Here is a 23,508-nt window from a genome sequence, read left to right as displayed (position 1 = left end):
GACAGAACCGGTAACTGCACTGGGGGGGGGGGGGGGGGTGGGGTCTGGACATGAGACCGAGTTGGTTGTTGCAGTCGGTGTCTGCTGGATCCTTGGAGTAGTAGCCTCAGCGTTACCATGGTTACGGGTGAACTTCTGTCCCCGTCTTAGAGTTGACACCTCAAATAACTGGATAGGTTATCTGCACACCCAGACCTACAGCGTCCAGCAGAAAAACAGTTCACACACATGCACAAGCGTACAGTCAACTTTGCGTATAACGACACTCGGCGGGGCATCAGAAAAATGTCCTTACTAGTATTCGCGAAGTCTTTATATGTGTACAGTTAGAAGGGACTTTGCTCTGGGCATGTAAATTCTGTCGTTATTCACAATTGTCGTTATTAGCGAAGGTGACTGTACATGAAGCCGAGACCTCGGGTCGGCGGAGATGCTCCAGTTTCACCACCACAGCTGCGACTGCCGCCAACTCTATCAGGCAGTATTCTGCTCTCGAGGTTTTCTCGTAAAATATATACAATTGCACACGCGCGTGCACACCCACCCACACGCACATGCATGACATTTTGAGGTCCTGTGTGGACTGGTGTTGTTCAGCATCCCGCAGGTGATTCAAGGACAGCCACATTCCTCCCGGATGCTTTTTTTCTCGAAATGAACATGCATCCAGTTTGGCATTGAAAGGAACGCGAGGGCAATGCAGCTTTTACTATGAGTCATCGTATGTTTCTGCAAACGTATCGTCCCAGGTCACAGGTGTGCATCTTTATGTGCAAGAAAGTGGTAGTTAGACTTCACAAACCACCACAGGAGTGCAAACATGTTAAAAAAGCAATAATCGGATTTAGAAACGCAGTGCAAATTGGTTGGTCTGATGTCTTTGTGTTCCTTGCGATTTAATGCAGACAACAACGGCAACACAACCACCACCCCCATCACCACCAAAAACAACAACACCACCACCACCAACAACAACAAGATCTCTATTGGCCACAGGCGATCGTGAGGATGAAGATTTGAAACAACCACTTACCACACATTGACTTGCCCATCACCACGCGGAAATAGCCCTCCTCTCCAAAGGCTTCTCCCCAGCTGTTGCGAATGATCCAGTAGGGAACTTCGCCTGTACAAGAATTGCGAATACAGCGCGAGCAGAGCAAAGGCACAATGAGGACATGTAGTACTGTGGGTAAGGGAGCATCTTTTTTGCAAACGTAACGCATTTTGAATAGACTTTACCCCCTACCTCCCCCCCCCCCCCCTCTCTATTCGAAAGTCTTATCGCACATTTTCTGTGTTTATCTACTGTACACATCCATGCCCCATGCTATGGTATGCTTATGTACATGTACATGGATGTAATGTTCATGTACTACAGGGATATGAATGTTTTGCTAGAGCCGTAGACTAGTGAATGGCATACAGTAGTACCGCATCTACTGCGTACAATTACAAGTACAATCAATGACATGTACACGCACATAAACATAGTTCCTCCACAACAACTGTAGTGTGTACTGCTGTAAAAGCTGGCCAGGTACACGGTTTGATCAGACTAGTGTGACATTTGATACCTCTGAGTAGCCTGTTGCATGCAGCAATAATTTTCGAAGGGTTTTTTTATTTTATTTTATTTTTTTAAACATTTCAACCTTGTTGATGGCTTGTCGACTGTTGTACAGGTACCATGTTTTACATCGACAATGCGGTGTATCATCAGCATGCATATTCTTATTTCTCATATTATTCTGGAGCATTAAAATTATGGTCTTTTAGGCCCAATTTTCAAAAAAAATCCCGGGGGGAGCACCACTTTCACACTTTGGCCGCACCAATGTTAAACTGCTTCCGACGCCCCTGCAAGGGTTAGCTGATCTGCAAACACAGGTAGATCTACACCTAAACACACTCATTTGCTGAAGCGATCTAGCACATGTACCGCACCGTAGTACAGTAGATTGTACACTTCCAGAAAATGTGCGAACTGTCATTTTTCTATTCGAAAAGGGCGCTACCCCCTACCCCCGTTTCGAAATGCGTTACGTTTAGAGAAAAAATGCGAACTTATGAGATGCTCCCTAAGCTCGAGTATCGCTAATAACGTACCACATTCCCAACAGCAATGCGTGAAGTACAGGGTGACGAGGAAAGCAGAACGTTATTTCCAATTTATTCCGGTGAATTGCGCTCGGAGGAATCGAGTGATGCTCGCTCAGAGCAAGACTCGCAACAGTGCCAATTTGTATAATAGTGTACATACTGCGAAGACGTTTTATCTATACATTGTCTTGAAGTGTTTTCGCGCCACTGAACCAAATTTTCCGATCACAGTAGCTGCTTAGGATGTGAATACCTCAAATAAAAAAGTCACAGATTAGTGTTTGTGGAGGAAGTATGTGTATGTGGCTACACAGTAGACCTTGAAGGAGAAACGAGATAATGCTCGTAAAATTGGCAGATTCTGCTCCAAAAGCAGTGAATTTGGCAGAACCATACAAACCTTACGACAGGCACTTCCTCGAATTCCGCTCCATTTCTTTATCCACATACAGTGCCAAACATGCATGAAACATTCCAGAAAAACGGTACCAAATTCTGCCAATTTTTCTGCCGGCAATATCCGCCAAGGTCTACTAGTAATGCAGACTTAGTGCATACCGGTCATGTCGTAACCAACGACAACGACGCTGTGGTAGCCGCCGTTGACATTCTTGAATGGACAGTGGTGCTGGATTATACCACCTGCCAGATGCACACGCACACATGCATGCAGACACACACACACACGCACATACGCACACACACACATGCATGCAGACACACACACACACACACACACACATATACATGCAGACACACACACGTACACACACAGAAACATTATAAGGCAGGTCGTCATCTACAGCACTGCTCAACGACTTGAGTTGAACGTCTTTCGAAAAAATCAACGTCATGTCGCAGGTAAACAGCCGCTCGCCTCTTGCCAATAAGCACCGTATACAAATGAAAACTAATGAAAGCACAGACAAGGCTTTTTGTTTCTCTGTACTGGCCGTCGAGAAGCGATAGCAATTACCTAATTTTAGAACTCAGGGTGAACTTGACGTGCACTCCAAAACTGTTCCTGTTTGGAGCCATCTCTGTGACACCAAAATTGGAAACGAAAAATCGGGCAACTTGGAGGCAACGGGCAACACAAAGGAGTGGCTCGGGTCGATCGACTCTGGCCTCAAAGCAAACTTCCACTCGAAATATGTTTGTGGAAGGAAGCTGGCATGTTAACAATCCACGCTGATGATCGGTTTGGGTCTACACAGTTAAGCTGTCACACTGGTGCTATTTGAAACCGTCTCCTCTACATGTAGTCGGGTTACATTAGATGCCTGGAACAAGCCTAAATCCCGTCAGTCCCAACAAACCTAGCGGCCCATCCACTGTGAGACAGGCGAAAGGGGATCGGTCTTGCGAAGGAACTGCATGTACCAATAGCCATGTTTGATGGAGCATGCCTGCAAAAATCTCCTCCGGGCGACACAATAATTGTAGTCATTGCTCGGCTGGCCATTGCAGAACTCACCAACATAATCTTTCAGCGAGGCAGCATTGATCATTATGGCAAACGGCCCATTCTGGAAGAGCACGCTCCTTAGCTGAGTCAGCTCAGCAGAGGGCTCGCTGAGAGTACACACGCATGCATGAACATGCAGGCACACACACACAAATACACACACGCATGCACACACACACACACACACATGCACAAGAAACAAATCATCACCACAAAAGGCAACCCTGGCCAATCTAAACGACCGAAGTCTTTTCGTAGCTAGCATAAGGACTATTTTTCGGACAGTGCACAGTAAATTTAGGGTCCATCCAAGGTTACCCTTTTCAGAAACAAAAGGTTTCGTTCGGGTTGGGTGGGTTTCAGGAGTTTCATTTTGAAAACAATGATTGAATGAACATGGAGAATGCCTATGCTGCTGCATATGCTGCGTGCCGGATATGGACACAACTATTTTGTGAAACAAATACTAGTAATCTATGTGGAGATAGTGTCAGTTTCGTGCCCTTTTGTCGCATGACCGACTGTATATTACCTGGTAACATTGGTGGACAGTTGGTTATAACTCGTGACATTTTGTCCTTCCTTTGTTTATCCATAGCTTGTCTGCGGTGTTCATACTTTTCATAGCTTAGGGGTCGTCCGTAATTTTCGAAAAATTAAAAAATCCGTCCTCGTGCAAAATTGTCTCTGACCCACCCACCCACCCCTCATTTTTTTCCCATTAATTTTTTGATTTTTACCGATGCAGGCATGCCCAGCTCGAAAAATAAGAACTCCTGACCCCATGTTTTCTGACTGCACCTGTGTCAAGTACTAGTAGCTAAGTACAGTGAGTATTAGGTCTACCGACGTCCCGGCCATGCACCGTCCTACAACTACATGAAAAGTCATGTACATGTACCGTACTGGCAATATATGTTGCCGCGTAACGCGTAACGCAGGGGGGTGCAGCGTAACGCGCGACCAGGCTAGTGCGACAAATTTTCGTTGCGTTCGTAACGCGCGTCCGGCGGGGTGCGGCGATCTTTTCATTGCCGTTTGCAAAAAATGATGCGGCAAAAGCAAAAAAATGATGCGGCAATAGCAAAAAAGTGATGCGGCAATAGCAAAAAAAGGACTGCGGCAATATAGAAACCTGTGTAACGGCTCCTGTGCGACTTTGCATGTAACGCCCTGCGTGCGGCAAACAAGTGCCAATGTAACGCTTCATGGCCTCACTGCGGCAACATATATTGCCAGTACGGTATATCATAGTAGATACTGGTGTTAGCGACAATCGATCCTACACTACGCCTACAGTACACTACACAGTCAGCTATAATCAGTGCAACAAGTGTATGAAAGTCACTGGAGCAAAAAAAAAAAAAGGTACGAAAAATCAAAAAATTAAATTCCGCCAGCACTCTTGACCACCCACCCCCTTTTTGCCTGAGGACGGATTTTTTAATTTTTCAAAAAATACGGACGACCCCTTAGCATTATTAAATATTTTGTTGGATTTCGTTTTACCTGCCCAACTGGTGGGATTGCTGAGGGAACATATGCTGGTTTGTATTCGTGGGTTCCCATGGTGCATGGGCCACGCGTACTCATCCGGCGGATATGTGTGAATAATAATAATAACTGGTGGGTGGGTGGGGGCTGAACAACACTAAAAACCTTTCATTTTGAAAACGAGTTTCGATAGGTTTTACTGTAGATGTGAAGTTCGTGAAATATTGCCTTTTCCTTTGGTGGTGCTTGAGTTTGTTTTCTCATGTTTCCGTATGCAGTGAAACCTGTCTAAGGCGACCACTCAAGGACGAGAAAAAGTGGTCACCTTGGCCAGGTGGTCTTCTTATCCAGACTCAGCGGGTCACGTGAACATATACAATACCGGTATACATGTACATGAGACATATCATTTTGATCAGTTCATCACACTGCACACACCTACAGCTGTGTATGCTATTCATCACGACACATGTGCGCCTCAGTTTCAGAGTGCCGTGCACGCACCACATACATCTACACTTCCTGCGCTGATGTGTGGATCATGGGTGGTGCACAGACGCAGTGCAATGCGTACATTGTACTACTAGTACTAGTAGGGCGAAACGTGGTCGCCGGTGGGTGGTTGTTGGTCGTGTTGAGAGTAGTCGCCTTATCCGAGCTGTTTCGAATGTGAATGCGTCCGTGACAAGGAAAAGTAGTCGCCATGGTCGAGTGGTCGCCATTTCAGGTTTTACCGTATCCAGACATCTACATGAAGAGGTAGTGAAAAGGTAGCAACAGTCGAGATCGTCCTTAGCTACTTGACTTACAAATGGCAACATGAGTAATTAGAGATCCTGACATTGGTCGTGGGACGTCTGAACAGCAGAAAAAAACACACACACAGCGGGGAACGATCCGGTCGCTCACAACTTCATACATGTGCACCACACTGTCTCCAATGAAAGCCTGTCTAGAGTAAAAGTTTAATTTCAGCACACACCTGATGGATAAGTACTAAGTAGCATATCATTTATAACAATATCAAAGCCTGGTTTTTGTGTTCACACACAAGTACACAAGTTAGAGTGTATTTTGTGTTCACACAAGTACGCAAGTGAGAGTGGTTTAAATCTGGCTTTGGAAATTTTATTTTTCATTGCTACCAGGTTCGGCCTCATTTCCTGTGTGCTGCGCTGGCGAGTCCACAAAGGACGAAACAGTTCTGTCCGCAGATTGAGTAAGAGTGCACAGGAATGCCAGGTTTCAATAGAAGTCTGTCTTGACGAGAAGTACAGCCAATTGCCGTCTACAGAAACACTCTAGTCCAATTTTTATACAGTCGTCCCTCTTTAATCCAGCACTTTATAAACCGGCATAATTGTCAGTAGCCAGAATGTCCTCTTCATGCACATTGCAGAAGTAAATGAGATTCTTTAATCCAGCATAATTTCTTTAGCACAAATGGTGCCGGATTTAAAGGGGACCACTGTACAACACAGCTTTACGGCGACCAGTGGTGCGGCACCTGAGGCTGGGTTCATAACCAGTGGTGCAGCACCTGAGGCTGGGTTCATAACCAGTGGTGCGGCACCTGAGGCTGGGTTCATAACCAGTGGTGCAGCACCTGAGGCTGGGTTCGTCTTCCTAGGCCCGCCGCTCAGCGGCGCACACTTACGATGCACACTGCTTCTTTTCGTCAGCATACGGATTGTCCTTTCTCAGCTCCAATGCAGTCCGGCTCTGCAGAATGAAACGAAAAGTTACACGGCGAACAGAGTGACACACGGGCTACCAACAGGCACATGACCAGCCAGGGTGTTGCGGTCCAGCGTACCCCCCCCCCCCAGCAAGGTGGAAAGACAGAGTATCTCGTGAGGGTGGGGTGTGGGGAAGAATTATTAGGCTATCCAATCAGGGTTCTGTGTAGCCAGGCAGAAGTGCCTCCAAGGAGGGGGGGGGGAGCAGTCACATACGCTGTGGACTTGCAATAAGCCTCGCACAATTGTTTAAATTGTTCCACCATCCAGCACACCACAGCTGCGCTCTCCAGTCTAATGCCGCCGCTGCTTATCCTCTATTTACAATTGTTTAAAATCGGTTTTTCACGCACTGGTGATGAGCTGGACACGTTTCCAACCAGGACAACCTGGCAGTAGAATGGTCGACATCTGCTCGCACAAATTATTAACGCGCTCGATGCCATGCACTCACGATGATGAGTCACACAGCTCGGTTCCCATGACTACTAGTAAGAGCGCAGCCAGGGCCAGGGAGAGCAAACTCCCGTGTACACGTACTAGCATGCTGTAGTCACGTATGCAACTGCAAGCAAGCAATGCCTGTTCCCACTGCGTACCTGTACTAGCCACTTGAAGGCGTCGCCGGTGAAGCAGCCCTTGCAGGAGCAGTGCGGAGTGCAGTCCAGTAGCTGCTGCACGCTCAGCTCGTGCAGCTCGCCGTGGCGAATAGCCCAGTGGCTCTCGATAGTCTCGACAACGCCGAATGCCCTGCTCAGCACGCATGCACACACACACGCACACACACACACACACGCACACAAGCTCGCACCCACACAGCCACAGATTGGACACGTGGATAAGAAGCTAGAATGACAGGAACACATCAAGAACGGACCGGACCCCGCGAGCCGGGTGTATTCTCAAAAGAAGATGCAAGGGTGAACTAGATTTTCTCGGGTTTCCCGGAATTCCAATGCTACGAACTCCAAGGAAAACCAAGTCGTTGCAATTCGCACACCTCGATACAGCTTGTACAGGTCTACCCTCATTAGTAGACAAGCCGTGGATTCAAATTCTCTTATAACGAGTCATGAGTAATACATGGATGTGGCAAATGGGATTTAGGCCTTTGGCCTCTGGTTGGTGGATCTGATCTATCCTCCCCCACCGTTTAGGAGCCGCATCTGACGCCTGATTATGGGGTGGTGGCGTCCCACGGAAGCGGAAAGGTGGTTCTTGACCAGGGAGTTGTACGACTCCTTGTTCTTGACCTGCCCGGTACGCGAACCCGTCGAATTTTTATTTTATTTTTTTATAACGAGTGTATTGTCAATTATCAGGACTAATGTATGGCTGTTAGGCTGTACAGTGGACTTCGAGTACACGTTTTACCAGGGGGTTTCGGACCGTTGTCTACTAATGTGGTTCGTTTTGTAACCGATGTCCTACTAGCGAGGGTAGACCGGTACAGAGGAGCCAGAGAAACCAATAAATGCTAACAACGACTGGTTTGCGCAGTAAGGTGTGGTCAACAGTGTTGTGCGAGGGAGTGACGCCGGGCTGAGCGAGTGAATGGGTGAGCGCGGGTGTTCGATTCTGTAAATTGAGTTCTTTGCAACTATATGACAATGGTCCTTATGCACGCTGTACAAAGTTCTGTACTAGGGACGTAGGTGAATACATACCCGACTGGGTGTTCATTGTGTGCTATACATGCGCACTTTACCAATTTTGTCTCATAATTAAGGGCACACAATCGGTTTTCCCGCTTCTTCACTTTGAGATTGAACTAATGACTAGCTAGATCGTTGCCCGAAAAAAGTGTTCGTATGAAATGCCTTCTGGGCCCATTTCGCAGTGGAAATGGCAGTAAGCACAATAGGGTCCTGCACATTCAACACCCAATCGGGTCTACAGGATTCTACGGGAGTTGATGCATCTGTACAACGTGGATAAGACCTATGCCTTATGAAAGGTGCAGGCCAAGCAATAGCTACAGCCCCGCGGCCATAGCTCCGTCATATGCGTGTATACATACAAATGCACACACAGACAAACACATACAGACACACACATACATGCGCACATATGCACATGGGCGTACAAACACACGATACTGCACTGAAGCAAGATTTCTTGCGACTCACCAACACGATCCACACTGTCACCACCGGGAAACCATTGGACGTCGGAGGAAAAAGGGTTTGAGCATGCGGAGGAAACATAGATAAATACATACATACACCCACATCACATGCATGCGCGCGCGCACACACCCACACACACACACACACACACAAACAGACATATGCACATGCACACAGGAAAGTAGTTAGCCAGAAAAGAAAAGAACCGCAAGAGTACTGAAGTCCAGAGCACATACTCAGCAAAGCAACACAGTACACACCACATTACAGTTTGCCGGTTATCTGAACTCCTTGGGGCACTCCAGCAGGGAAGGTTTTGCTTATTTGTTGAGAAACAGCTCATTTCCCACAAATCTAGGCGTTCCATTTTCTGTAGCAAGATTATGTGTTGACTGGACACAACCTCACGGCAGGTTTCGCGGCAAGACATCTACTGTGCCGGTCTACATAGATACTGGCTGCAGCTGGCTAAACTGAATAGCCCGTGCAGATGGAATGATACGCCATTCTATACATACATACTGCCGATCATCGAATATCCGAACATCAATTACACGACCAATCGACTATCCGAACATCATTAAAACATATCCTTAGGTCCTTTTTGAAACTAAGGTCCAGCGGCCGGACCAGTAGTTACACCCTTGAGAAACTAGAGACCTTCGCACATGGTGACCTTACTAATTGCTGATCCCTCACGCCAGTCACAACACCCTGTTGCCGCCTGCCACAAAAAAAAAAAAAAACAAAAACAGGATACGAGTGAATGTAACGAAGGGAGAGAGAGAGAGATAGAGATAAATAAATAGATAGATAGATAGAAAGACACTTTGTCTATATCGCTCCTGCTAGCAGTTGAGCACTTTCCCCTGAGCTGCATACAATGGACCGACCAAAACGGATGGACATCGACTATTCGCTCAAGAACGTACCCATCCCAACGGCTAAACTCGGAGTCAGGAGAAGGATTTTGGTGTCTGTTGTTCTGCCCTGTGTGGTAAGCTCTGCCCCTTTTTGAGGTATTGAGCACTGTTTGCAGCAAAGACTACAGACACTTTGTCAAGATAGATAGATAGATATTTTCATTGCTATCAGGTTCGGCCTCATTTCCTCTGTGCTGCGCTGATGAGTTCACAAAGAACGAAACAGCATGCTGTCCGCAGATTGAGTAGATAGATAGATAATTATATTGATTTGTACCTACCTTTTAATATACACCCCCATTCATCACACAGAGCCCGGCCAGTGTATATCCACTGTGTTTAAACAAAATAACTACTGTTAATATACACCACTGTAGAGAAATAAATACTGTTAAAATATATACTCCTTTTTAGGATTCAGACTGAGGTAGGTATAAGTCGGATATACCCTTCGCTGGAGTGTACATGGAAAATACACACCATCAAACAAACCTCGGCCTTCGGCCTCGGTTTGTATTTGGTGCATATTTTCCATATACACTCCAGCGAAGGGAATATCCTATACATATAGATACAGGGGCGTGCTCGGCCCCCCAACTAGGGGGGTGCACGGGAGCCGAGGGGAGGCCCCCGGCAATTTTCTGCAATTTGTTTGCAACCTTTCTTGAATTTTAGAGCATATTTGCATACATTACAATTGCAATTACCCAGATTGAAAACTTTTGGGGGGTGCACGTGCCCCCCCCCCCCCCCCCCCGTGCCCATCGCCGAGCACGCGCCTGTAGATAGATACACGAGTCACAGAAAACCACGCGTCTTGATTGTCGTAACTTAAAGTTTCATGCCATATAGCAATCTGCAGACAACTGATCAGTTGTCTGAAGATTGCTATATGGCATGAAACTTTAAGTTACGACAATCAAGACGCGTGGTTTTCTGTGACTCGTGTGTTACTGCTCTGCTTCCGCATTGAGCACTCTATCGAACCGAGGACTCCGCTCTCCATATAGATAGATAGATAGATAGAGAGATAGATAGATAGATATAGACGTTAACGGCTAGCACCTTACCAGTCCCACTGTTCAGGAAGATCCTGACCGACAGCCTTGGTCTGACATGGAGGCTCGTCCCCACCGCACCGAGAACCATCTTCAGCATGGAGGATGGTATGCCCCTCCAGGAATTCGGCCATGGTCATGTCCGAGAACTGAGTAACGCCACACTGAGCATCGTGAGGAGAGGTGCGCTGCGAGTTGCTTTCCGCACACGACAGGACGTTTTGCTAGGAGGTGGAGAACAGAGTGAAGAATCAGCACGACTCAGACATTACTGTAAAACAGGGGCATGCTAGCAACAAAAAAATAATGCTTGTGATTTTTGTGTGAGGCACAGAACCGCAAACTTTCAACTTAGCAAACACGCGCCCATGCATTGTTTTAGTATTCAATCGCAAATCCGGCATTTTGTATCCCGCCGTTATGAGGCGTTCAATTATTATGAACCTAGCTTTGTCCTTTACTTGTCCCGCCGTCTAATATGACTAGTGAGTACAGTATGTGTGCTCTGATTGGCTGTTGTTAGTTATTGTTATGAATATAAGTCCCTGTCTTTTATACGTTCGTCCTCCCGCTCCGGTACTGCTTCTATCTTGATCTCCTCTTTCTTACTCTACCTTTGACCTATCTACAAGGTATGTCCTTGGAAATGGAACTCTTGGTGGGCTGTTGAGTGATGGCGTGCATATATTGTGCACTTGGGATTCGAGGTTTTGCTCACACTTCGTGGCGGTCCTATTCGGTGTTGTTCGCAATGCAGGCTTTTGACTGACCCTTGGGGTCGGGTCATGACATTTGGTGCTGTGACCAGGATCCGTCACATGTGAACTAATCCTCGGTTCTTTTTCTGGTGTGGCGTTTTTGTCTTATCCAGAATGGCACAGGAAATGATCGAGGAGATCAACTCCCTTAAGCAGGCCAGGGGCGGGAGACGCCGACCATGCAGTGTCTGGAACGGGCGATAGCCCTGTTTGAAGGCGTGGGTCGACCTGACCAAGGGCGACACCTGAGGAAGCTAAAGGAAGACTTGGACTTTCTGTCCATGATATCCTTTCGGATATTGGGCCGGCATGCCGGCCATCGCACTGACGAAGCCGAAGAGCCACCGAGAAAGAAAACTCGTAAAAACTCACGTAAGCCAAAAAAAGACAAGGCGTCTAAGAAGGACACGGAAGTACCAGTGGACTTGCCGACTACCCCCGACAAGTCATCGTGATATGAGGCGGCCTCTTTTGTTGAATCACACATGTCAATTCAATAAAAGTGTTTTATCTGAACCTGTTTGCGCTCTGATTGCGTGTATGGTGAGGAATGGAGGCTAGGACCAAAACTGTGGGGAAGTCTCTTTTCTTGAGATTGTTTGGTCAGAATCTGGCGGCATGTATGCGCCTTTGATACGTGAAGCGAGGAACCTGGGCATTATATCTAGAACCGACAAGTAGTGTATTCGCAAGAGGGCTGGTTCGGGATATAAATATTCGGCAGTGACATTGGCATACAGGGTTGGGTCTCTGGAGTCACGCTTGTTCAGCGGTAAGAACGGTTATATATATTTTTGTACTTGGTAAGTAGGTGTGTAACACACTTTTACACGGTGCCATCACCGGTGGCATATCAGGAGATCTACTCACCTCCCACCGTTTAGGAGCTGCATCTGCGCCTTGATCCAAGAGGGTGGCGGCGTTCCTGCGGATGCGGAAAACTGGGCCTTTGGCCAAGTCTCACGCGAACCGTGAATTTTGTTTCCCCACCGAAATCTCCGGAATTTTTAAAAGTTACACCGAAAATAACATGTTTTACGGTAGTCATTTACCCAACAGGGTCCGGTCCCAAAGGGTAATGGATAACTGACACTCAACTGTACCGTTTCACCATCATTGGTCATGTGACTTAAATTTGTGTAGGAAGTGAGCAGGGCCTGCGGAACCAATATGGCCAACATCACGTGACCCATAGCTGCAGGGGGTTGAGTGGAGATGAAGTCAACATGGCCGTCCAGTACGGTCGTGTGGTATTTGTGAAACCAGCATTCAGTGAGCAAGTGACTCATAACACCCAGAGTATGCACACGGGGTCCGACGCGGCACACTGCCCACATGACGTAGCCAAGAACCGGACCACCAACTAGGCCATTGCGTCATTACGGATCTGCCTTTGAAGTGACATGACTTGTATTCTGCGTGAAAATGTTGCTCCTTAGCCATAGGATAATCATATTAGAACCAGTCAGCTTGAGAGTTATATCACTGCGTAGTAAGGCAGTGCACAGTGTACAGCACCACAGCTCGGAGATCAAGAGTTGCAACAGGTCTACCCTCGTTAGTACGACATCGGTTACACGACAAACCTCAATAGAAGACAACGATCTGAAATCTACGATGAAAAAGCGTGTTTAATAGTCGTACATATACCGCATTTTCCGCAGTAAGCCGCACTGGACTATAAGCTGCACTGGAGTACAAGCGGCACTCAGATTACTTGTCACGGCATACGGACGTCTACCCTGTATTTCACAGTTCAGTTGACCAATGCACGATAAGCCGCAACGACTTTTTGGGGAAATTGCGAGTGTCTAAATAAAAAGCACGGCTTCTACTCCGGAAAATACAGTATATGATGTACATGCAAGTCCTGATAGTAGATAATATACTCGATATAAGACAATAATGTTGCCCTCCCCCCCCCCCCCCCCCCCCCCCCCCCGGTTGCCTACTAACAAGGGTAGACTCAGCTAGTTCGGTTGGTGGGTACACTTATGCCCGATTGTGTTGGGTCTGTTGCCAACGGGCTCGGCTGCTTGAAGGTGTAATGTTGTACCTGCCACCTTTGTTGGTTCCAGGGTTTGTATACTTTCTATTTGAAGTATACATATCTGTTAACCATGGACTGCTTCTGGCTAGATGAACTCTTGTGTAATCAATGGTGCTAGTGAAGCTTATAATTATCAGATCCACTCTGATTCAGCCACCCGCACTAGTAGCAAGTACAACCTCACTGGGGGCAGGAGTAACTGCAGTTGAATCCCGGGATGGATACCCTGATGCCGTCAATCCTTTTTCTGCCCCTTGTCCTCACCCACTTACTGAGGTGTGGTGAACCCATAGGGCCATAAGTGGGATCATTTCAAGTCCACCCAGAGTTTTGGGGATTTCAGGGGGTGTCGGCCGTTGGGCGGTTCAATAGCCAATTGAGTCATCTTTCCAAGATTCCTTTTGAATCTCTCTCCGAGACCCACGTGACCAGTTTTGGCAGTGAGCAACAAGTGCAAGTACAAGTACAAGACCTGTATTCTGCGTTGTTCATTATCTTGATACTACTGTGCCATGCAATAATAACATGGACGAGCACATTTGGACATACACACGGGCCCACTGGGACACACATGCACATACACACAGATACACACACACACACACACACACACACACACACACAGACACACGTGACACAAACACACACACACACCTCAGACCTCAGACAAACACACGCGCAGTCATGTACACTGCATATTATGTACCTTGAAAACTTGATGTCGATGTTCATACTCCGTAGAGCCTTTTGAATACGTCCGGTTGAACTTGGATTGGAAAATGTCAAAATCCATCTGCTCGACTCCATCGGTTGGGAGAAGTCCACTCACTACCATTGAACACAGGCTCAGTATGACTACTTTCGACCCATGACGGCCAGCCATGACGGCCATAATCATCCTTGCTGCCGCAAAGTGGTCTCCACGCAAAGTGCACTTTTCCGGGCAGCTCTCTCGGATTGTGAAGGCTACTTCGTCAGTGTGAATGCGACGTCTCTTTCCTCTCAATGATTATGTAGGCAGCGGACGTCGTATATATACGTGTAGTATGCTCCAATTACCCAATCTCAGTTCACCAAGCAATCCGAATACATACTAGTATTTACCGGAGTAGAGTATTTCGTTTGGAATTTTGCACTTCGATTGAGTCGAGTCTGATCTGGAGACTCTGGACTGCACTGGTACACACGGGCGCGCGGGGACCGGGTTGAGGAGTACCGCTACGTCAAGAGTACAGAACCCCCAGTACAGGGGTTATGTACTCTTGGTTACGTACGTATTAGGCCCTGCCCAAACAAAAGTTTGGGCAGTCCCAGGCCAGGGTCCAGGGAGCCCTACAATTGTACACATGGCCAGGGTCATGTACCGGTATGACAGGGAGCCCTCCACGTACACATTGTGTAGGGCTCCCTGGCCTGGGTATGACCGTCCCCAAGAGTACATAAACCGGCTTATGTACTCTTGGAAACAGGCCCTCCTTTTATTTCTCCCTCCAAATGTAGGGAGCCGTGCCCGAACCAGGCTTTCGGGTACAACTCCTTGTGCCATAGCCGGCCCGGCCCCCACAATGCTCCGGTTCACATGAGGGGCAGAGCGGGGGTCGCTTCACAACAGCAACTCCGCCTCTGTCTCTGGACATCGGCTCACCCGCATGGTCACAACTGCTCCCATGCCCCGTCACCACTGCTCCCATACCCCGTCACCACTCTTATCTCATCCCCAAATCCCGACATTTCACATCTTATCATACTAGTGATCTTCATTATTCAGGCATGCAAGAAGGTACACTGTACTTCCTCTTGGAAGTACAACTCAACAGAACATACGCACGGGTCCATGACACACTCGCAGACAATTGCATGCGATCAGACCAGGGAGTTAGTTGGGATTTATAGTTTACACAACTCCATGAATTACACAAATTAATGACAACGCCTCTTCCCATCTTCTTCTGCTGAGCAAGGAACCCGAGTGCGTCCAGGTGACTTAAGCCACCTATAAAAAGTCCGCTGACACCTCTGTGAACCAGCCACAACACGTTCACGCCAAGCAGACGGCAAGTGGCACAAGAGTAAGCAAGCAACGGCACTTGGCAAACGGCGGCGGTAGAGGCCGAAGTCAAAACGCAAAGCAGCTTCTTGCCTCTGACTGCAGACTCATCACCAGAACATAGATTTCACCAAGCAGCTACAAAAGAAACTGGAATGCATGCAATCTGAAATATACTCAATAAGCTACATGTACTTCAAACATGCCGTCTGATAGCTCAAGTTTACTAAATTAAAAAAATTCAATATACCTGCATTGTGACCGTGCGACCAGCACACAGAGCAACTAAGAACAACGGCAGACTGGTTCAAAACAGAGAAAAAAAGTCAGATAATGATCAACAGTGCCCAGGGTACCTGGTAGAATACCTGGGCACAATAACCCTTACAAGATGCCAAGATGCACACTGGGAATTATACTAGGCTATGTGCATTGGACATATACTATACACACACCAGACATCACGCATGCACGCACACATACACACACACACATACACCACACACACACGCACATACACACACACACACACACACAAACAGCACGCTACATGTGCTCAGTCCGGCCAACATACTCGCAGACTTCATCGAACGTGCACTGAGCGATCTCAAAGTCAGGATAAAGCTGAACAACAGCTTCGCACGAGTTCCTGTCACGTGATAAGAGCCGACCTAGTTGCCGGCGATATTCCCCAGCCACGACCATGACTGGTGCCATGCTTTCACGAGGAACAACAGTCTCCAGCATGCTCTGCTCCACATTCTCCAATACAGTGCCGGAATCAGAACGACACACGCACAAGGTAGGGCTCAGCACGTCTTCAATGATGACCTTGCTATTGTAGTAGCGGCCCTTCTTGTACCTCTGATCGATCACCCGGACACACAGCTGAGCAGCCAGCCAAGGTTTTCCACTATGCTGATGCGTGCTTTCATCACTGGACGAGCGATAATCATCTCTGTGATGCTTTTTCTTCTTTTTCTCTTTCTTCTTCTTTTTCTTACTGGATTTGTCATGTTGCGACGAGCTGCAGTCTGCAGGGCTGTGTCTACTGGCATTTGATTCCTTGTAAGACTTCGGCTTAAGTTCCCGACTGCTGCGATCTGATGGTGAGTGCCTTCCTCCGTGCCGTGAGTCGTGAGAACGCTGGTCAGCGGACACAGACAACGCACTCTGTTCATACTGGCGACGGGGAACAGTGATGACCGATGCCTGACTAACGTCGACTGTCTGCTCGCTGATGGCCAGACGTACTACAACACGAGCGGGGTCTAGCTGCAGAGAGATGGCTTTGCCATACAGGCCGCTGTGCCGGCCACTTTCGACCAGACAATAGCTACCGACTTTCAACTCCAAATCTTCCTTGTCCTCCAGCTCCTCGCCCACATTGCGCGTGTGCCTCACACGGCCGTCTTCGCCAACGGGCAACTGCTTTTCTGTTTTACGTTCCTCACCCGGTCTTAGGCGTCGGGGCTTTGGCTTGCCACTTAGCTCCTGCACTTCTTTGCTGCTCTCTGCACCAAGACCGCGACCACCCGAACGAGCAATGAACTCAACTGGTTTCACTTCTTTCTTGTTAGTTTTTCCCACTCCAATGCCGGGCTTCCATCCCATGCCGCGCAGCATCGCCTCACCAAACGCACCTACTGGCATATCCTCGTAGTCATCGAGTTTACTAACTTCACCCAGTTCACTCTCATCGACCTTGTCCAGTCTGTTTTGCATTAGGAGCGGCACAACTCGATCAGGATCCACATCACCATCGACTGCTTCTTGTGCATCGCGAGCCAATTCATCCACTGCTTGTCGCTCCAGTTCACTCATCTCACTCTGCTTCTTTTTACTTCCAGCTCCATGGTCACCAGTAGCTTGTCGCTTCGTACTTTTGATGAGTGGAATGACATACTCCTTGGGTCTGTCTCCTCGGCTTCTAGCCTCTGCCAAATCAGTATTTCCAACGTGAGTAACTACACCATCTTCATCCTCTGAGCCATCACGTCGCCTAGATCTTTGTGAATCATCAATTCGAGCTGGACCACTCACAATGCTACTTTTCTTGCTGGTCTTGCTGAAACCAAACGACAGCCCGCCGCCCGAGCTCGCCATCGCAGAGTGCAGGGCGAATGCTGGTGCTATAATACGACTTCTCTCTTGTCCCAAAGTCTTCGGCAATAAGTATTAGTTAGTTGTAGCTCAGACTTTAGTTCTCCAAACCATAATCAAATGAAAGGACAGACCTGCTGCATGCCTGATCTGTTCGAACGATGATCTATCGTCGTTGTTTTCCTCTCCCCATTTTTTTGGCACAAAAACGTAACGTCGATCAATTGAGTCGTCGTGGCTATGGTAACGACTCGACGTGTTAAGAGTCAGACTGTGTTTGTGCAAAAAGGGAGAGGAAAACAACGACGCCGATATAGCATGGTTGTTCGACTCGCGCGAGTTGTGACAGTCTACAATTGTAGCATAGTATACTATTGTCACGACTCCAAGGATTACATATATACAGTCATGTACTTGTGACTTGCGTAACTCCCCTTTGGCCATCCCCAGTTCTTGGCGTGATGTATACCCCCCCCCCCCATGTCTGAATGCCTCTCGAGTCTCAGTCCAGACTAGAGTTTGGCAGGGCTGTAAAACGAGGCTTGGACGTACTGCTGATTACTGGACATGGAACTGTTTACAGTTACCAGTTACCAATATGTGTATTCTGATGCAATAGCCTGGGGCTTGGACCGGGGCAGTCCGCAAGAATACAGAAGAGGTCCATAAGTTTGGCATAACCACGGACGGACAAACAAAATTATGGATTCGAGCGTTGGATACTAAAATGGCGAAAGCAACAACTGGGGAAAGAAATTTGACAAAAACTGTACCGGGGAAGCAGTCCAAAACACCCACGTCCACCGGCAGTACTAAGCAGGGGCTCACTCAGCTGGAGCCAGGGCAACATAAAGAGGCACCTTCTTGCAGCCGTGCTCGGAGAACTGTCCAGACACCGCATCTGGACGAGCCGGAAAGCCAGCCAGCGACAGAGCGTAGTCCATTGCTTCCTTTGTAACGTCCTGGCCGGTTTGCTTCAACTCTTGGGAAACACAATACGCCACGTGCTCTTTCTCCAGCGGCAGAAAAGGCACAAACGCATCCACATAGCGACGCACCGGGCCGAGGTACTCGACAGAAGGGTTTTCCCCCGTAAGCATGCTCTCCATGACCCCACTGTAGTCGGGACTGTCCCTCGCTACTCCAGACTTCCTTAGCCGACTGCTTTGCTGGACTAGCTCAGCAGAGGCAGTGCGCACTGTCAGTATAAAGATGGCATTGCTGAAAGAATACGCATGGCCATGCTGCCAGTAGGTTTGGCCAGAGAAGAGGGGAGCCAGATCTTCTAACCAATCCGTCTTTTTAGCGAGGTCCAGGTCTTCCAGAACAAACACGTTGCCATGCTTGCACAGCCTCGAGTCTTGTAGTATGTTGGATATGAGGCCCTGGCATCTCTTAGCCTCGCTGTGGTAATGGTCAGGCACAAAGTACCGCTTACCACTGGATATCTGCTTTTCGCGCGAGAACATTAAATGGCGCCGCAGCACCTCTGCGGCAAGGGTTTTCCCCGTACCACTAGGCCCGTACAGCACAAGTACCAACGGTTTACTCCTTTGCTCCGCGGGCTTGTTGACAAAACTCCTGATCTCATGCAAAATTATCTCTATCGCCAAGTCCTGACCGGTCAGCTGCGTAGCGAGCTTCTCTTCGACAGTTTGCAACAAATTCGGCCTGCTATTCCAACTCACACAGCCACTTGGTTTGGTTGCCTGGAACACTATGACAGCCAAACAGGCCACTAGTAGCACGACACAGGCCAGACTGCCCGTTCCAGGTTTACGCTGCGGCCTGGGCTGTTTGTTCACGGCAGCACCTTGTTCACCAGACGAACATACCTGCTCAACACACTCACCCTGCCCGCTTGTGTTCAGTGCAGGGTTTAGCTGTGCGCGCGATGATGACGTAGTGAGGGAAGGCTGCACGCTGTATCCATCGTCCACGTCCACGCCGTGCGAGCTTCCCTCTCGCTCGGAAGAGCTAGGATCTGATGTGTAAATACCACCAGAGCGCAGTACAATTCTCATCTTCTCTCTCCAACACACAGCCAGAAGCAGATGAGGCGCACTGGTCGTGTATACAGAACTATCTGACTTGCTTTACACTGTTCCAGCACTACAATGGAAAGCCAGTCGGGCGATGTAATGGATTACAACAGCCACAACAATATCTCAGGCTCAGAACGACAGTCATCAGGTCATAGAACTCTGAAAAGAAAAGCACTTTCCCTTCCATTTCTCGTTCCATTCATTACAATCATGCATTATACAAACGTAGACATGATATGCAACTCAGAATACTGTATTTTGATTTGTCCCGCGCGCTGCTCCTGGCAGCTCCTGCATGGCGTGCATGCACGATCATATCACATGTACATGTACATGTACGGTGCACATACCCCGCCAAAATGTTTTATTCTGAAAAAATATTGTGGAACAGATGCGCATGTGATGAAAATATTAATGATGTCACTCCCCCGGCCCTACTATACTCACTCTTTTTGATCTTCCATCCAGCTTCAGTTTGTTCACTCTGTCTTGAAAATCTGTTTTTGATGTCTTGTTACAGCTGAGCTGCATTGAGTGCTTTACTTAGTCTTTGTTGAAACGCAAGAGGTCCTTTGGTGCATGCTCTTCGGCCAGATCTCATTGTCTGTGTGCAACTGCAAGTGGATAAGGCCTTTCTATTTTCTTGGAGCGTTAGTCCGCATATGCATAGCCGGTGCGAGTTACTGAAACTTTATAAACTAATAAACTCGTTGCACCCAACAGCTGACAAAGAAGAAGTGGGAAGCAGTATTGTACTAGTACTGCAATTGGACTTGTTCGGTGGTGTCCCATCCTATCAGCTACCGGCCAAGCCATGGACAGTGGACAACAGCAAGTATGATTTATATTCGTGGGCTCTGACACTTGAAATCCTGAACTGGTAAATCGATTCTATTCTATAAGTCTTGTCATTCTCTTCTTCTGCCTTCCTTTCCACAGTCCGTCGAGGAACCCGTCTCAGGTACAGCAAACGTCCGCTGTTTCTCATAATTTTGGTGATGTTCGTATGTGCAATTTTATGCATTGTAGTGGCAGTGGTATGTGTATATTTTTTGTGTGTATTTGAGTAAGTCTCTCACGTACACAAACACACATACACACACACACATACACGCACACACACGTACACGCACACCATGCCACATACACAAACGTGCGCGCAAGCACCCACACACACACACATACGCACACGACACACATGCGCACACGACCACACTTTCTTGTAGCCACGCGGTATCTTTTACACCACCATCAACACCCCACTCTGAAAGAGTTTGCAACTCCGCAGTTTGTGTTTTTCCGCATACGGCGTGATGGTCTCAGTGCGACTGTGCGGTCTGTCTCTCTAATGTCTTCATCTTTTTTTCCTTCTGCGCCCTTCTGGTATGTGACAATATCTACAGTGGAGGAAGGTGCTACCAGCATGGATCAAGAGTAAGTTTGTCCAGGGCTTTTGCATTTGCCTATTACAAAATTTAATTTGTTTTCGAATACTTCGAAACATGTAAATTTAGGTGTACTAAAATTTCGGTGTCCGGGATCTGATGGGTTTCAGCAAGAGTCCATAAACTCATATGCACTCTTGGTTTCACGTGTAACTTAGAATTAGGTGACCAACAAAGCCAACATTCCCTTCACATACAGTAGTGCCATTTAGGTGTGATCTAAATTTAGGTGCCTGGAATTTCTACCGAAATCACCGACATTTTGGTACACTGAAAATAACCTGTTTTACAGTATCTGCTATTGGGTAGTGTATTACGCTGATGGCGGCAGTGCTGCCACTGCTGCTGCTGCTGTTGCTGCTGCTGCTGCTGCTGCTGTTGCTGCTGCTGTTGCTGCTGCTGTTGCTGCTGCTGTTGCTGCTGCTGATGTTGCCGCTGCTGTTGCTGCTGCTTTTGCAGCGACTTTTTTTTTGCTGCTTCCACTGCTGCTTCCTACCAGCACTAGTGCACTTCTGGCTGCACGTTTTCACAGCTGTGTGTGTTTGTGTGTGTGTGTGTGTGTGTGTGCACGTACGCACGCTTGTGTAAATGACTTCACCGATATGTGTGGTACTTGATTGACAGTTCTGAAGACGGCGCGTTGGCTAACACTGCGGCGTCTCCCCGCGATGAGGAAGCGGATGCTAGTCCCGAATCTCCGGCCGTGTCTGAAGGCGATGATGCTGGTTAGAAGGATTGAAGTACATGTAGTACAACAAGTACTTATTTTTTGCTATTGCTGCTAACCCTTGTGCGCTTGGCCAGTTGGTACAGTAAGAACTCTTTCATGAAAAGATCAAAACTGTTCTGTGTTCTTGTGTACGCTTTCTTGTTTCCTCAAATAATTCCACCGTCACTGGTCCTAGCAGCGATTTACTTTCAGTCTTTCACCAGCTCAAACTTTTGTTGAATGTACAGTACATTTCACAAGATGGGATTTAGTTGTAAACTTGTAGAACTTCTGTGCTGAATCTTATCCTGCATGCATGTGTTCTGTGTTCTGTGTTCTATCATGTGTGTGTGTGTGTGTGTGTGTGTGTGTGTGTGCATGTGCGTGCGCGCGTGTGTGTGTACATGTGTCTGTTCATGTTGACAGTGTCGCCTGGATTGGATGCGAGCAACGCAGCGGATGGCCCAGGGTATGTACTGTATGCTTTGTCGAACTTGAAGTGACGTCACTTTAGCATTGCATGCACTGTGATATGAGCACATGTAGTTCGTCCTCCTCTCTGTTAAAGGTTACTTTTAAAGCCCTGTGTTATGAAGCATGTGCTTGGCTCAGGTGACTTTTGGTATGTCCATTGGTCCGCGCCGCATTATCCTGTGTGAGCTGTATCACGACCCAGCCCGAGCGATTGACATGCACGTGCAGACAATGGATGCACCACTGCCCGTCAGTACTGTGTATGCGCGTATAGCTACCTGTACTAGCCCATCCATGTTCTTGCCTTCTGCTCTGCTCAGAACTCCGGAAGGATTTGGTGAAGATTCACCTGATCTTGACGAAGCTCTAGGTGCCGATGAAGATGACAATTCTCCCGTCTCTCCTCTCGTTGAGCCGGAAAGTCCTGCTGCTGACGCAGAGGCAGACTCTCCGCCGATGCCTGGTGAGCAAATTTGAAGCTAACGTGTTCTGTGGAATGTTTGGCCTTTCAGCATGGCTGTAATTAGTACTACCTGATTTGTGTGATCTGGTTATACTGGTGAGCTACTTGACCTGGCTGTCTTTCCATATGGCGAACCTGCTAATTGAATGCCGTTGCCACTGCTGTGATTGTGTTTATAAGCACAATCTGACTTTATTCTATCTCTCCTCTCCTCTCTCTCTCTCTCTCTCTCTCTCTCTCTCTCTCTCTCTCTCTCTCTCTCTCTCTCTCTCTCTCTCTCTCTCTCTCTCTCTCTCTCTCTCCACCTATCTACTCTATCTATCCATCTCGTTGCAGACCTATCCGATTCAGAGGATGAGTCTAAGGATCAAAATCAACCGTAAGTAAAGTACACAGAACTTGCAGTCGAATGCTAGCACTGATTTTGCAGGTGTAGGTGATGTGGATTATGGTCCAGAGAATGGATTTTTTTAATGGTTGGGGGTTGTTGCAGCTGTGTT

The 23,508-nt window shown here is 47.8% G+C and overlaps 4 protein-coding genes across 4 annotated transcripts in view; 1 reads left to right on the top strand and 3 right to left on the bottom strand.

Annotated features, from left to right (window-relative positions):
• Positions 1-35: 35 nt before the first annotated feature.
• LOC135813908 (cathepsin O-like) lies at positions 36-14,864 on the bottom strand. The gene is made up of 11 exons (XM_065326938.1): positions 14,429-14,864; positions 10,927-11,138; positions 9,615-9,657; positions 8,934-8,947; positions 7,404-7,554; positions 6,723-6,787; positions 5,875-5,922; positions 3,581-3,678; positions 2,662-2,745; positions 1,034-1,126; positions 36-195 (listed from the first exon to the last, which is right to left on the bottom strand). The coding sequence occupies exons 1-11, from the start codon at positions 14,618-14,620 to the stop codon at positions 161-163; spliced, it is 1,035 nt and encodes a 344-aa protein (XP_065183010.1). The 5' UTR covers positions 14,621-14,864; the 3' UTR covers positions 36-160.
• Positions 14,865-15,741: 877 nt separating this feature from the next.
• Positions 15,742-17,943, bottom strand: LOC135813881 (G-patch domain and KOW motifs-containing protein-like; the record flags this gene model as incomplete). The annotated part of the gene is given in 1 exon segment (XM_065326905.1): positions 15,742-17,943. A coding segment is annotated over 1 exon segment (1,560 nt). The 3' UTR covers positions 15,742-16,315.
• Positions 17,944-18,430: 487 nt separating this feature from the next.
• On the bottom strand, positions 18,431-20,114 carry LOC135806860 (torsin-2A-like). Its single transcript, XM_065321036.1, has one exon. The coding sequence runs from the start codon at positions 19,894-19,896 to the stop codon at positions 18,697-18,699; it is 1,200 nt and encodes a 399-aa protein (XP_065177108.1). The 5' UTR covers positions 19,897-20,114; the 3' UTR covers positions 18,431-18,696.
• A 236-nt stretch (positions 20,115-20,350) lies between these two features.
• Positions 20,351-23,508, top strand: part of LOC135806859 (protein IWS1 homolog) — a gene marked incomplete at its 3' end in the record, with an annotated part of 5,259 nt that continues 2,101 nt past the window's right edge. Inside the window, 7 exon segments of the mRNA XM_065321035.1 lie at positions 20,351-20,752; positions 20,857-20,878; positions 21,321-21,351; positions 21,987-22,087; positions 22,498-22,540; positions 22,866-23,008; positions 23,345-23,387. Of these exon segments, the coding sequence (XP_065177107.1) occupies positions 20,732-20,752; positions 20,857-20,878; positions 21,321-21,351; positions 21,987-22,087; positions 22,498-22,540; positions 22,866-23,008; positions 23,345-23,387 (404 nt within the window).

Source organism: Sycon ciliatum, chromosome 1, assembly GCF_964019385.1.
Source record: "Sycon ciliatum chromosome 1, ocSycCili1.1, whole genome shotgun sequence".
NCBI classification, from domain to species: Eukaryota; Metazoa; Porifera; class Calcarea; order Leucosolenida; family Sycettidae; genus Sycon; species Sycon ciliatum.
Note: the sequence above shows the minus strand (reverse complement) of the source record. Positions and strands in the feature narration are given on the sequence as shown.